Below are 13,087 nucleotides of genomic sequence, written 5' to 3'. Positions count from 1 at the left end.
GATGGTTGATTCTAGCACCCCACCTTGAGAAGTTTAGTCCCATATTAAAGATTGTGAGAAATTGTTTATGTGGTTCCTTTAACCAGAATAAACACTTTCTAAACACTTGTAACTTCAAATATAGACTAAAAAACATTTGTAATTTTATTTTAAAGCTACTGAGGTGTAAAAGGTGCACACGTAAAGTATATTTGTTGTAACATCATCATTTTCTCATGCAGGGCGATGTGGAAGAGGGTAGACACTTCAGCCCTCTTGTTGTGGGGCAAAACAAAATACTTCTCTTACTCACCCAATATAACAGCTCTTAATCAAGAATCAGACTTAATATTTTTGAATTTACAGTGTGTGAATCCATGATAAAAACTTTTGTTGGGTTTGAGAGCAGGGGCAGAACCAGGATTTTTTTCAGGAGTAGGTCAAATATTCTAACTTCGAATCTGAGTAGGGTCAAATTAAACCTCAATTTAAAAAATATATTGCACAACTAAATTTGTTTAATTTTTTAGATATGTTTTTTTTTCTTCAAATAGTTGGGGTGGAGCCAAGGTCTAGGTAGCCCACCCCCTCCCTCAGCCGAGGAGCAGTGTCTGGGTTCATCCTGAATAAAGTCCTGCTTGAGCTTCAACCATTTGAACCACCCATCATATTATATTGCTCATCACGCCGACTTAAACTAAAGAAACTAACAGGCTCCAGTCAGGGTAAAGCATGTTTTATTCACAGTTCAATTTCAATTGGTGTTCGAATTTGGATCTTCGACCAAATCCATTTACAAAAACGGCAAGTACCACGCTGTCTCGATTCCCAATTAAGGGAATAAAAATCAACCCGAAATACGAAGCAGGTGCAAATGGGACTTTGGATCTGAACCGGTTCAGTCATTACTTGTGGAAACGTCGAACCGGATCCAATTCATTGGATGGATCAACGCTTCGAAGGATGCGATCATACGGACCCGCCTTTGAAATCCGGATACAGGTCGTTCAAGGTTTGACCCGATTCCTTTATCCAACCCGTGCTCACCGCAAAGCCAGAGTTGGTCCGGCCGTCAGGGCATATGGCCCGTGGCGAGAAGCCCGAAGGCGGGAACTAGCAAACGAGGCTTCGGCCGCGAGTGTGCGTGGATGCAAATTCTTGGCGCGCCATTCACACGATAGAAGGCGAAGGTTTCTTTACCTATCTTCGAAGAAGCCCCAGAGAAGAGGGAGAGGGAAGGAGAGATGTACCGGAAGCAAGAAGTCTGCAGGAACTTCCAACGTGGAAGGTTCCTTTTCTTCTCCGTCCCTCTGCTTTTCGTCTTTCTTTTTGATATTCCCATTGGTAATGGCAGTTTGTGCCTTCTGCTGGTGTTTCGATATATGGATGTCTTGTTTTTGGCGAGTCTGCTTAGAGTCTCCGAGGGTTTTCTCTTTTCTTCATTTTTTTTGTGATGTTGGTGGCCGGGGATGGTGATTCTATAGAGCATGGACGAAATCCTGAGTTCAGAATGTTCATTTAGTCGATGGATTTAGGCTTCAGCAGTTAGAATTCGAGAACGTCTTAGATTGTATTGTATGTCAAGCACTAGACGGATTTGATGAACGTCTTGACTCGTGCTCTCTGGTGAAAGCCGATGGTGGCAACGATTTGCTTAAAATTCTCTACCCAAGACATTGGTGCAAACCCGTACTTTCTATCTAGTGGTTGGCATAAAGCTGGACGGCCTCACATGGCTGGAAGCAACTAACAGAGAAACCCTTGTTCTTAGAGAAGCTTAACTTCCCCCCCTTCTTTATCAGTCAATAAACTTTTCGTATTATGATCTTCACATTGATGCACCCACGAAATTATGTAGGTTGTATCTCAATACAAGTGCTTCAACTTATCATATGTATCCAAGTTCGCATGAAAGAGCACTCGCACACACGAGGGTGCTTCATGGTGTATTGTCATTACCTTTTGCCTAGTTCTTGATCCATTGACGAAATAATAGAGGCTATGTCCAGTAGCGGAGCCAGAAATTTCTGGCTGAAGGGTACTATTAATACATCAAAAACTTTTAAGGGGCAGTCAATATGTAAATAATGGAATGACTATGAGGTACAAATGTAAAAATAAGCAAGTTTATGTGGGCTGGTGTGGGTAATTGCCCACACCAGCTTCCATGTACTTTCGCCACTGGCTATATCTAAATATGAATACTGCATTGATCATGTGTATTTCCAAGTTAGCATGAAAGAACACTCAGACACACGAAGGCACTTCATGGTATTCTCATTACCTTTTACTGCTTCCTTTTATGATCTCATTGTTGATTTCGTACTGTCGAATTCTTTCTTATTGTTTGTTTCTTAAATGTTGTCAGCTACAGTCTCACTTCCAATTTTTTAGTGATTTGATGCTTTCAGTTGTCACTGATTTATAGCTAGCGTCCATATTTAGGCTGTCTATTTTACTGTCTCATTGCTTCATGATTATATCTGAAGATTTTAAACTAGCAGGAGGACAAATATGCATTATGCAATAAAAGAAACATAAATAATTATTAACGAATTAACCAACAATGTAAGAAAAAAAAACATTTCATGTTTAGTGATAATGAAATGATTTATTTTTTTGTGGCAATATATGCAATAATTTTATTTCATTAATATATTTTGCACGACATTAAGTACATTAGATGATTAGACATCTGATTATAATATTTATCTAAACATCATTAAATTTAGAAACTGTGATGTATCTCTATTGAAATCTTGATGAGTTTTGAAGACTCAAAACCATGGAAAAAAATAAGAAGAAAAGTTATAAAAAAAGAAAAAGGAAAAGTTTGTTAACAAAGAAAAGTCTCGGCATGAATGAAAATTGGGCTAAATCGGGCAGGCACAACCCATCCTGACAAAGTCTAATACATTGAAAATATTTTTGGAGGGGGAACATGTGTCCTCCCCGTGCCTTAATGTTGCCGTGCTGCTATATTATATATAACACATGGGCAATTGGACATTGTCTAAGACGCTTAGGCTTGCCTAATCACTCAATAGCCTAGACTTTTTTCTTTGACAACTTAGGGCCTGTTTGGATGACACAAGAAAAACCAGGTTTTGCCTCCAAAACCTGGTTTGGGGATGTTTGGATGAGAGGAAAACTGGGTTTCTTGAAAACAAAATTTTGATATGGCAATGAAAAAACCTGGACCCCCTAGATTTTTCATCCAAAACTCAGTTTTTTCGTCCTCTAGATAGCAGTTGTTTCATAACCCTTCAAGTAAATTTGACAACTATGTTGGATCTCATGTCTTTGCAAGCAAGTTTTGTTGTTTAAGTTACTGATATGCAACATCGTGCTTCAACAAGCTGGTTTTCATTTTTGAGAGTTTTATGAGTTCAATCTTCAACCAACATGAAGCCTTGTGGTGTAGAATTCGTGTTGAGCGGTGGAGTGAGGAGCTGAAGCATCAAGTTCTTCATTTGGGCCATTTTTACAATAGAAATTGTTTGAAGTTTTTATTTTTTGATTTTTTCCTATTCTTGTTTCGACTGTTGAGACATATTCTTTTTCTTTTGATATTTTTATGCAGTTCTTTCTTCTCTTGTTTTTTGTATGTGACTTTGCATTTGAAGTATGTGTGTGTGCATGTGTGTGTGTGTGCATGCACACACTTTTAGTTGTAGTTACAGTTCCAATTCATATACCATTATGCTTTGAATATTTGTAAATTGTAAGCTATTTTAGGTTTTTAACTCTGTTTTTCATATATATATATATATATATATATAAAAGCATGTATATATTGCTGTTTTAGTACTTTTTCTTGTTTATTACTTTATAGACATTTTTACGACAAAAAAAAAATGATGACATGAAACTTGTGATCATATGAGGATTTATGTGTCCTCTTTTTTCTAATTAAGTTAGTAATTTTATGTTTTGTTTTAGGATTTTAGATTTTGAAATTGTAATTAGAGGTTCAGCAGTGGCATTTAGGAAGTGGTAAGATTTAGCATGCTTTATAACATTGAAAATCATTACTATTGTTTGTAAGTTTTTATTTTTAATTGCTTGATAATCTGTAAGCTTAATTGTCTAACTTTATTAAATTTGACTTTCAAAATTGTAAGTATTATTCTCATGTTATTAAATGTTAAATATTGTGCATTTTGATTGTTTTATTGTTATAAGTAACAATTGTAAGTTTTTGATTGAGAAATGCTTCTGTTTCATCATGAATTTTAACAATTAATATTGCATTTTATTGGTTTCCTTTTTCTAGGGAGGCCACTTAATATGCCTACTTCTGCCTAGGCTGTAAGGTCTTTGCACTTGCTCTTACGTCCTTTTTTGCTGTTCCTTTCACTACTATCCTCTCCATCCTAGGCCTGGTAGGGGAAGAAACAGGCTTGAAAGACCACTGTCTTAGGACCAGTTTTACTTATTTCCCATATATATATATATATATGTATATTCTTTTTCTTTTTGCTTCTCCTTTTATGTATATTCTTTTTCTTTTTTCTTCTGTTTTTAGGACTGTTTTATTCATTTACCACTTCCTTATATATATAATATTAGGACGATTCAATCATGTCCGATGCTAGATGGTTAAAATTTTAAAATTTGTCACTATAAAATGCCAGTACATTGTCATTAGCAACGTTTTATAGTGAGGCAATGGTTTATACTAGTTTTAGGGATGATTAATGGTCATTTTAGGCAACAAATTTTTAGAGTTTTAGCCATCCAGGAACTATGTAGCATCTGGCAGCATTGACTTTAACTATATGTGTATATATATGTTCCTGATGTTGGATGTTATTGGATGGTTAAAATTAAAGACCTGTTTTAATTGCCACAGGAGCATTAGCAACTGTTTATGTTGCAACCACAATTCATGGTGATGTTGGAATGGTTTGTGGTGCTTTCGGTGATGGATCTTTAATTTTTAGCTGTCTGGTGACATTTAGCAAATTTGAGTTCTTATATATCTATATATATATGTGTGTGTGTGTGTGCACGTGACTCGTGCTTGCAATGGCAGGGGATTGTCATTATTCAATTCTTATAAGTAGTAATGATGAAATAACCTGTACAAGTCTGAATTAGTTTTTTGTAGATATGTAAATGGTTCTGGCTTATTTTAGGTCCAATCTTTACTGAGTTTGATATATGTGTACTCTGATTTGGGATCAAAACGCAGATCTGGCCCTGCTTTTTAAAAGTGAATTTGGATTTGAGCAGCATAAGATTCTACATTTATATGTAATTGGGTTAGATCTTTATTGGATCAAGATTTAGATTTAGTTCCAGATTCAGTTATGAAACTGTAATGCCGAATCTTTTTAGAATTAGTAATCAGATTGATTTCTTTACCAGATCAGGCTATAAGCAGATTTGAAATTGGATTTGTTATCAGATATATATGATCCATGATTCCATTTACATTCTTAGTTGCTCCTACAGTAGACTACAGGCAGTGCTTAGTTGGCTTGATAAACAATAAACCACAAACTTTTAAAGTCGATGTGACAATGAGCCAAGTGCTATGATAACTAGGAACCTATGACTAGGGAATCTTTATTTGGGTGCATGATACACAACACCATCTATTTTTCATTTCTTATATTTGATAAATTATAACTGCGACTGTTATTTATATAGTTGTCAGTATGGTGCGCGATGTAAATTTCTTCATACGGTTCCACAACAAACAGAGTCCAATCCTTATGGATTTGGTACGAAGGCTGCTTCACAAGCTGAGGCTAACCCTTATGGCTTTGGTGTAAAGGCTGCTCCACAAGCAAAAGGGCCAGTTGGATTTGGTGCAAAGAATCAAAATCAAAAGGTTTGTCAGTGTATGTGTTACCTGATATTTTGTGTTTCTGTCCCTTGATCTTAATTGGATAAATCGCCGTCTGTGATCTCCTTTGCTTCAAATTTTGCCAAAGTTCATCAGTTAGTTAAGCAACATATGCCTTGGTTTTTGTCTAAGCTGTTGTACCAATGTGTCCTTTTCTCTTTTCAGCCATTTGAAAACAAGTGGAACCGATTTTCTCCACTGAATTCAGCTAGCACAACATCATCTCGGCAATCAGAATCTCAGCAGGCGGCCACTCACACGTGAGTTGAGTTGTGACCTTATGCACATTCCCCTCCCTGGTGGTTGATGGATGTACTTGGCGATACATTTAAAATTAACCTTCTAGTGTCCTGAACTGTGAACATTTAGGTGCACAAACCCTGAAACATGCAAATATCAAATTGTTGAAGACTACAAGAGTGAACAGCCTCTTTGGAAGCTTACCTGCTATGGACACTGGAAGTAGTGAGTTCAATCCACTGGCTTATTCAGTTATTTTATGAAAGCTTGCATGGGAACCTGCAAAAGTACAGTCATCTAGGAACACCTTACCCTTAATTCTAATTCTTTGCATCTCTGGATCTTTTAACAACCAGCTAAATCTATGATTTATTTTTCTAGTCTCCCCTGTGACATTACTGGTGATATAAGTTATGAAGAGTTGCGAGCAGCAGCCTATGATGATTCCCGCAAAGGTTTGCCACTACAACTCATTGTAAGTGAATGAGATGCTTCTAGCACATTAATTTTGTGTCACATGCCATTTCTTTGAGCAAATCAAAATGAAAAAAAATTAATAACTACAGATATTTCTGATTACAGTTTGCGCTATATGTATTATTGCATGACTCCTCAGTTCAATTTTAAGAAATTGTTTGTACTAAAAAAAAGTGAAGGAATTGATGCATGAATATAAGTAACCAACTGATGTTACATGCAAAAGTAAAAAGGATCTTAAAGGTTCGCCTTTTTGAATTTGTTGCTTATAGTTCTACCAAACTTGGATGGATCTACTCTTCACTAGTTTGGACACAAGGAAGTTACGTATGTATACATACATACACACACACACACACACACACATATATATATTATTTGTTTATCTATTTATAGAAAAACTGGAATCGGCTGGCTGCCAGATGTTGCTGGATGGATAAATATTTAATACCAAACACCATGAACCATCACTAAAAGCATCATAAACCATTACTACACTATAAACTGTTGCTAATGCTCTTGTGGCTAAAAGCTTTTAGCGACAGATTTTAAATATTTAGCTATCCGACAATATCCCACGGGCAGCTGATTTCAATTCCTCTCTCTATATATATACATATTGCCATGATTTGTAGATAGGCATTTCAAGGCATTGACTTATCTCCCTTCATGAAACTTGATGAATTTTTCATGTTTGGCTGCATGCTTGGTGGATGGTTACGTACTTTTCGGAAATATGCCAGTTCGTCATTGGTCAATTTTTTTAGCGAAGTTGTTATTTGGCATGGTTATTATTTTTTGTGGGACATACTAGGCAAATCAGAGGATGCCAAATCTCATGCTGCTGCTGGTATGGTTGGTATACATTCTGTTGGCATCTTTATTAGCCATTGTGTGATGCAGGTTGAGAGGGAGAGGAATCTGCTGAAAAACAAGATAGCAGAATTTGACAGCTTTCTTCAGAAGCCGTATGTAAGTTCACAAAATCATGGGCCTGTTGCAGCAAATTTGTTCTCTCAAGCAGCCACAAATGCATCTCCGTCTGGATTCCCGAATAATTTGCCTCTGCCATTTGGTCAAGTTGGTCCTCCAATCAATTCAGGGTATAAAAACGCAGAGGGCTTTGGGCCTTGTCTTTATGCAGATTTTTCAAGCTATAGTGCAAAGGAAAAAAGAAAAAATTGCACTGGAGATGTTACTTATTTTGACTATCTGTTTATTAGTTGCTTCATCATTTGTTATTTCTTTTAGTAATTTGTTTTTCCTGTTTGACAGGAATGTACATAGTAACTTTTTTGTTCAACCTAATCCATTTGGTGTTTCTGCTCAAACATCGTCTGCCTTCAATATCAATAGTTCCACCGCAGGTAATGTTGGTTTGTTACATAAAGCAACAATATTTTGATGTTGTTGTGCTTGTTTCTAGAGCTGAATCTGAAATTTTGAGATATTTGTATCTTGAAGTCTATATATAGGCGAAAGAGGGAAGGAGGAGGAAGGAAGGAGGAAATAGTAGGCGAAAGAGAGGTAAGGCCTGGCAAGGGGCCGGGCCTGGGCACTGCAGTTGCTCTTCCACGCCAGGTTTTGTCGGGCTGAGTCCGGACTGACAAGTGACAAGTTAATGGGCCAGGCCCAGGTGACACATTCAGTCCGATGGGCCGAGATTTGTTGGGCTGGGCCCCGGCACTGCATTTGACCTGTCGGGCCTAATAAGATTTTTTTTTCCCGTTCGCTGTTTACCACATTCCCCTTATGACAGTCTTTTTGGTTGCCACTCTTCATGGTTTCTTAGTATAGGACTAAAAATAAAGGTGAGCTTTTCTTTTTGTCTTTTTATGCCCCTTTTCAAAAAGTTGCAACACAAGCACGTTGTTCAAAGAATCAAGCTTGGCAACTTTAGTCCTGTATAGATGGTGTTCAGAAGGGCTTCCCTTGGAGAGTGATTATAAAAGGGGTTTGGATTGAGTTAAAGTTAACTTGGCACGATTCTTAAATATGTAAAAATCTAATTTCTAAAACTTTTAAGATACCTAAACTAAATCCTAAAATTACTAATCTAATGAGAAAAAAGAGAAAGATAAATCTTAAACTAATTATACTTCCATGTTATTGTTGCTTGTTGTAAAACTGTCCTTTATTATAATTCTAATAGAGAGAATATTCGGAAGATCAACTTAAAACAGTATACAATTATTCATATTTCACAGTGTATATAAAATCTTGTAGTTTTGTAAATGCCAAAAGAAGTCCATGTTTGTGTGACACTACATACATACATACACACATACATATAGTCTGCATAAAAACGGAAGTGAGAAAAAGAAAAAACTGCTTCAGATGGTACAAGAAGTAAAGAAGGCAGTAAAAAAAAAAAACACTTCAGGCAGCAGTACAAGAGAAAGAGAAAGAAGAAGTAGACTGTCGAACAAGGAAACAGTAAATTCTTGGGTACCTAGGCCAGCTTATGTCGCCTAGAAACAACAAGCCTAGGCATCTAACCAAGCCTGAGGGTTTGGCAGAGCCTGAGGCAACATAGATGGTAAATTAGCCGTATGATTTCTGTTTTTAGCTGGGATTGATAAGGAATGGGGAGGTGTTCTCTAGTAAGATATATTGGTATGTGGTCAAAATTGCAAGTCACTCATTGTAAGTCTGTCGGTTGTAAGTTAGTAAGGCTCTTAAAAACACTAGTTGGAACTAGTTGATCCAAGTCTTCTCAGAAAAGAAATCAGTTAAAAATATATAAATAAAACAATTAAATTCCAAAACCAATGAAATAAGTATATGATCATTCTAAATCAATTAATGAACATAATTCATTCACCCCGTTCCCTTGCAACTAATTGGTACTGTTTACTCTTTGCTTTGCTGCTTTTCTTTAGAGTCCTTGTGTCTAATGGTTTTTGGCCTATCTAGGTGGCAAAGTTCACGTATTGTATTCTTTCTTTTGTGGGAGACCAGATTGGTAGGCCTTGTCCCTTCAGAGACATTCAATAAAATTGGTAGGCCGTAGATCCTGTCTTCAAGAACCTTCAGACTCCCTCTGAGTTTGTATAATGCGTTGAGCTGGACTTACACTTTGTAATGAGGGTTCTATTTACTACAAGTTGATTGCATTTTTTCTCCATCTCCTGTCCTCTCTCTATTCTCTATGCTTTCATGTTTTTTACCAATTTTGCAAGCTGAGTGACAACGATGCTTAAAGACAGTACAGGAGTAGTGCTATGCTGCATTTTCTTAGAGAATTCTCTAAAATGCTGTTAGACTAGAGAAAATTTAGCTTAATTGCATGTTTTTTTTGGGCAAAATCCAGCTGGAGGGTACAATTATGGATATCAATATTCAGATGGGGCAAAGAAAACATCGCTGTCAGCCTGTCTGACCATATCGGAGTTGGTTTCTCCAACAATTAGGTTGCTGTTATTACCTACGGAAAGATGTCCTGATTGGTCTCTGTGAAACTCCTCTGGAAGATGACACAAGATATAGGCATAGATTTCTGGTGCATGCTCCTAATACATTCTTGCTGCTTTTGCATTTTTTTATGCTGGTGTTGAGAAAGATTAACATGCTGAAGCCTGCTTGTGCTGTTACTATCAAGTTTACAACAGAATTTTTTCTACCTTATAGAGGTGGTTTTGATATTTATTCTTGCTTTTGCAGGGTCATTTGGAAGTCAAGGTCCAAATCAGGCATTTGGAAGTTCAAGCTTTGCTGCTGCTACCCCATTTCCTTTAATTTCAAGTGCATCGCCATTTCCTGTTAATGGGACAAATGCCAGTAGTAATGGTTTTCCTAGCAGTATGCAAGCACCAACAAATTTTTCTTCTTCGTACGTTACAAACTAGTAATGCTTTGGCTTTTTTATTGTTCTTGTGATTGTCACATGTTTATGCACATGATCTGAACTTACATCTGTATTGAGAAAACTTTTGTTAATTACAGCGGAAGTGAGGATATGACTAACGTTCCTAAGGACATGAGCATTTGGTTAAAGGAGGATTGGGAAGTGGGAGAGGTAAATCTACTTTAAATTATTAGCTGGATTCCTAGACCAGCATCTGTTCAGTACTGTTGAACTTGGATCCACTTCCATGCTTCATTTTTCTCAAATTAATGGAAAGACATGTGTTGATCAGCTTCTAATCGTAACTGTAATTTTGATATTCATGGGGCTTATCTGGTTGGTGGATGATATTTTCACACATTTTTTTTTTATTTAGGTGTTCGGGTGTCACTATTGAGAACCTTGGCAATGGTTTCATGGGTTTGAGAATAGGAAGTACAGGAAGGAATATTGGTGACAGATTGCCTTTTATATGCTTTACAACTTCTTTTATCATAAGATGCACAACCTCCAAAATTCAAGAGATCTGAAATCCTTGTTCTGTCTTCTCATCTAATTTCGATGAATCGGAAAAGAACATTGTTCAATCTAATGGTTTTTTTTTCAATTTTTCGCATGCATTTAGTGTTCTTTTCCCTATTTTGGGAGTCCAATCGATAATATATTTTTCCTATGCAGAATATAACCTGCTGATGTTCAGTTTATTGGGAATTAAAATCTGAGTCGATATGCTGGCTATGTGATGAGTCTTGGCCTTGGTTATTTGCACCCTTGACTAAATATGCTAATTGTTGCATGTGATATTCTCTCAGGTTCCAGAGGACGAACCACCGCCTAGTGTCATACAGAGAGTGTAGGGTAGTTAATGCAGAATTTCTCAGGAAATCTTGTAAGACATCATCCATGCTTTTTTTTTCCCAGGTTTTGCTCCATTGTAGTCTGTTTTATCCTTTGATTAAGAATGTGACGTTACACGTAAACTTTGTTTGAACTTTGAACTGTTTCTATACAGTGGTTGAAGCAGCCACATTACTCCTGAAAATTGGCCGATCATCTTGAAGAGCCCTTTATAATGGGTAAGGCTACTAACTCCTGTGGAGCTATGTCGGTTGTCTTCTCCACTGCATCCTATGTACGTGTTGCCTAGATTACTATTTGTGAGGAGATCACGCCCAGGTGTCCCTGATGCTATACCTGTTGCCATCTGTTTGCGACAGTCGAATGAGACACATGCGTGTCAGTGCTTGAAGAAAATTGCACTTGGAACTGAAGGAAGCCAACTGTGTTGTGTGAAAGGCCTTTCGCACGACTAAAAGTTTTACTTCCACTTATTGTCGTCATCCTTGTAATTTAATTGTTGGAGGCATGATCAAGCAACCCTGTGATTGTCTTCCACTCTAATGAAGGCTCTGGTTTTGGTGGTTCTCTGTGAGGAAATGTGCTTTGAAAAGAAGACGAGCATGGATTTCTGAAAGGAAGATGAAATATTTTAATCTTGAAATCTCGTTTGTTCATGGAGAAAATGTGTACAGTAAACATGTGAGAGTACAGGAAGCATGTGAAAGTACATTAAACGAGGGAAATCCTCGTTCTTTTCAATTAAAAACACGTGAAAGTACAGCGCAAAACTTGTCCAAGAGAAATGGCAAAAAGAATGCACGATTCGATTTTTGGTGGATTCAAAACACTAGTTAACGAGGAGTTACATTGGCGAAAGGGAAGTTTTAAAGTCGACAAAGGGGTGTAGAAATTTGTTATGGTTCTCCCTGTTAGACTTTTGTTTGGTCTCAATCCAGATTCTCTTTTAGACACCCGTGTAAAATTTGTTTTTGGTCTTTATCCATCTCTCTCTAGAATCCTTGAATTCTTACGGCCTTTTTTAACATTCAAGAACATATATAAAAGAGAATATTTGTTATGGGAACACTATATATATATATATATGTATCCAGGACGGAAATTTTGGTTCTATAGTAGTTACCCAGCAGGGACGTCATTCTTTGGTAGACCCACTCATCAGTTCTCAGTTCCAGATTATTTGGTGGTACTTTTTTTCCTGTATAATTTCCAAAATTTTCAGTAGGATCGAGTGAAAATTTATATAAATTTTGTATAATGATTTCATATTTTTTCAAAACTGACGTGGGGCCATGGTCCCTGCCGGCCTTTTAGCTCCGTTCATTTGTGCACTCAGACCTTAGACAAGGGTGTGACGGCAACATTATCCATTTTTTATTATCTTTTTTTGGTAGATAACAGGACTCTTTGAATCCCCAAGAGAAGTTCCGATTGATCAGTAAAATCATAGGCTTTAAAAATCGGAAATTGAATGAAGTGTGTGAGCTAAAGATTCAGGTGAATCAGCAAGGAGTCACCATGAAGATAATAAATGATTTTGGCCACAGCTGCATCCTATGACCTGAATAATATTATACGTTAATAATACTTTCCCAACACGAAATGATAATAAAAGAATAACTAAGACTAAAAATTGGTTATAGACTAAGTATTCCTTGGACAAGAATGATACACTGATCATGTATAAAAGAAGTTTAGAATCCACGATTTCAAAGCCAATTGGAACTCCTATGGCTGAAGGAGACAACTTGAATAAGAGTGATTGCATTAATTCTTGGTACTCATGTATATGTAATGTTGTGTACAGAAGCATATATAAACTTTTCAGT

General features: G+C 36.8%; 1 protein-coding gene across 5 annotated transcripts; it reads left to right on the top strand.

Moving 5' to 3' along the window:
- Nucleotides 1-1,041: 1,041 nt before the first annotated feature.
- Nucleotides 1,042-11,901, top strand: LOC116266837 (zinc finger CCCH domain-containing protein 16). 5 transcript variants are annotated; one of them, XR_004175446.2, is made up of 12 exons: nt 1,042-1,267; nt 5,638-5,821; nt 6,002-6,096; nt 6,206-6,301; nt 6,458-6,551; nt 7,457-7,656; nt 7,829-7,920; nt 10,217-10,400; nt 10,499-10,571; nt 11,213-11,289; nt 11,413-11,476; nt 11,618-11,901. XR_004175446.2 is itself a non-coding variant. In XM_031648257.2 (11 exons), exons 1-10 carry the CDS (start codon nt 1,224-1,226, stop codon nt 11,255-11,257), a joined length of 1,092 nt encoding a protein of 363 aa, XP_031504117.1. In that variant the 5' UTR covers nt 1,042-1,223; the 3' UTR covers nt 11,258-11,289; nt 11,413-11,901. The 5 variants fall into 5 exon arrangements, 4 of the variants coding, with proteins under 4 accessions (XP_031504117.1, XP_031504116.1, XP_031504118.1 ...); XM_031648257.2 differs by having other exon boundaries at nt 10,217-10,385; nt 11,413-11,901; XM_031648256.2 differs by having other exon boundaries at nt 11,413-11,901.
- The last annotated feature ends 1,186 nt before the right edge of the window (nt 11,902-13,087 follow it).

Source organism: Nymphaea colorata, chromosome 13 (genome assembly GCF_008831285.2).
Source record: "Nymphaea colorata isolate Beijing-Zhang1983 chromosome 13, ASM883128v2, whole genome shotgun sequence".
Lineage (NCBI taxonomy): Eukaryota > Viridiplantae > Streptophyta > Magnoliopsida > Nymphaeales > Nymphaeaceae > Nymphaea > Nymphaea colorata.
This window is presented reverse-complemented; position numbering and strand designations above follow the sequence as displayed.

Coding starts and splice junctions, on each gene's coding strand:
- LOC116266837 (XM_031648256.2), top strand. CDS start 1,224: ATGTACCGGAAGCAAGAAGTCTGCAGGAACTTCCAACGTGGAAG. Junction 1,268..5,637: donor AGGAACTTCCAACGTGGAAG/GTTCCTTTTCTT, acceptor TTATTTATATAG/TTGTCAGTATGGTGCGCGAT. Junction 6,097..6,205: donor CAGCAGGCGGCCACTCACAC/GTGAGTTGAGTT, acceptor GTGAACATTTAG/GTGCACAAACCCTGAAACAT.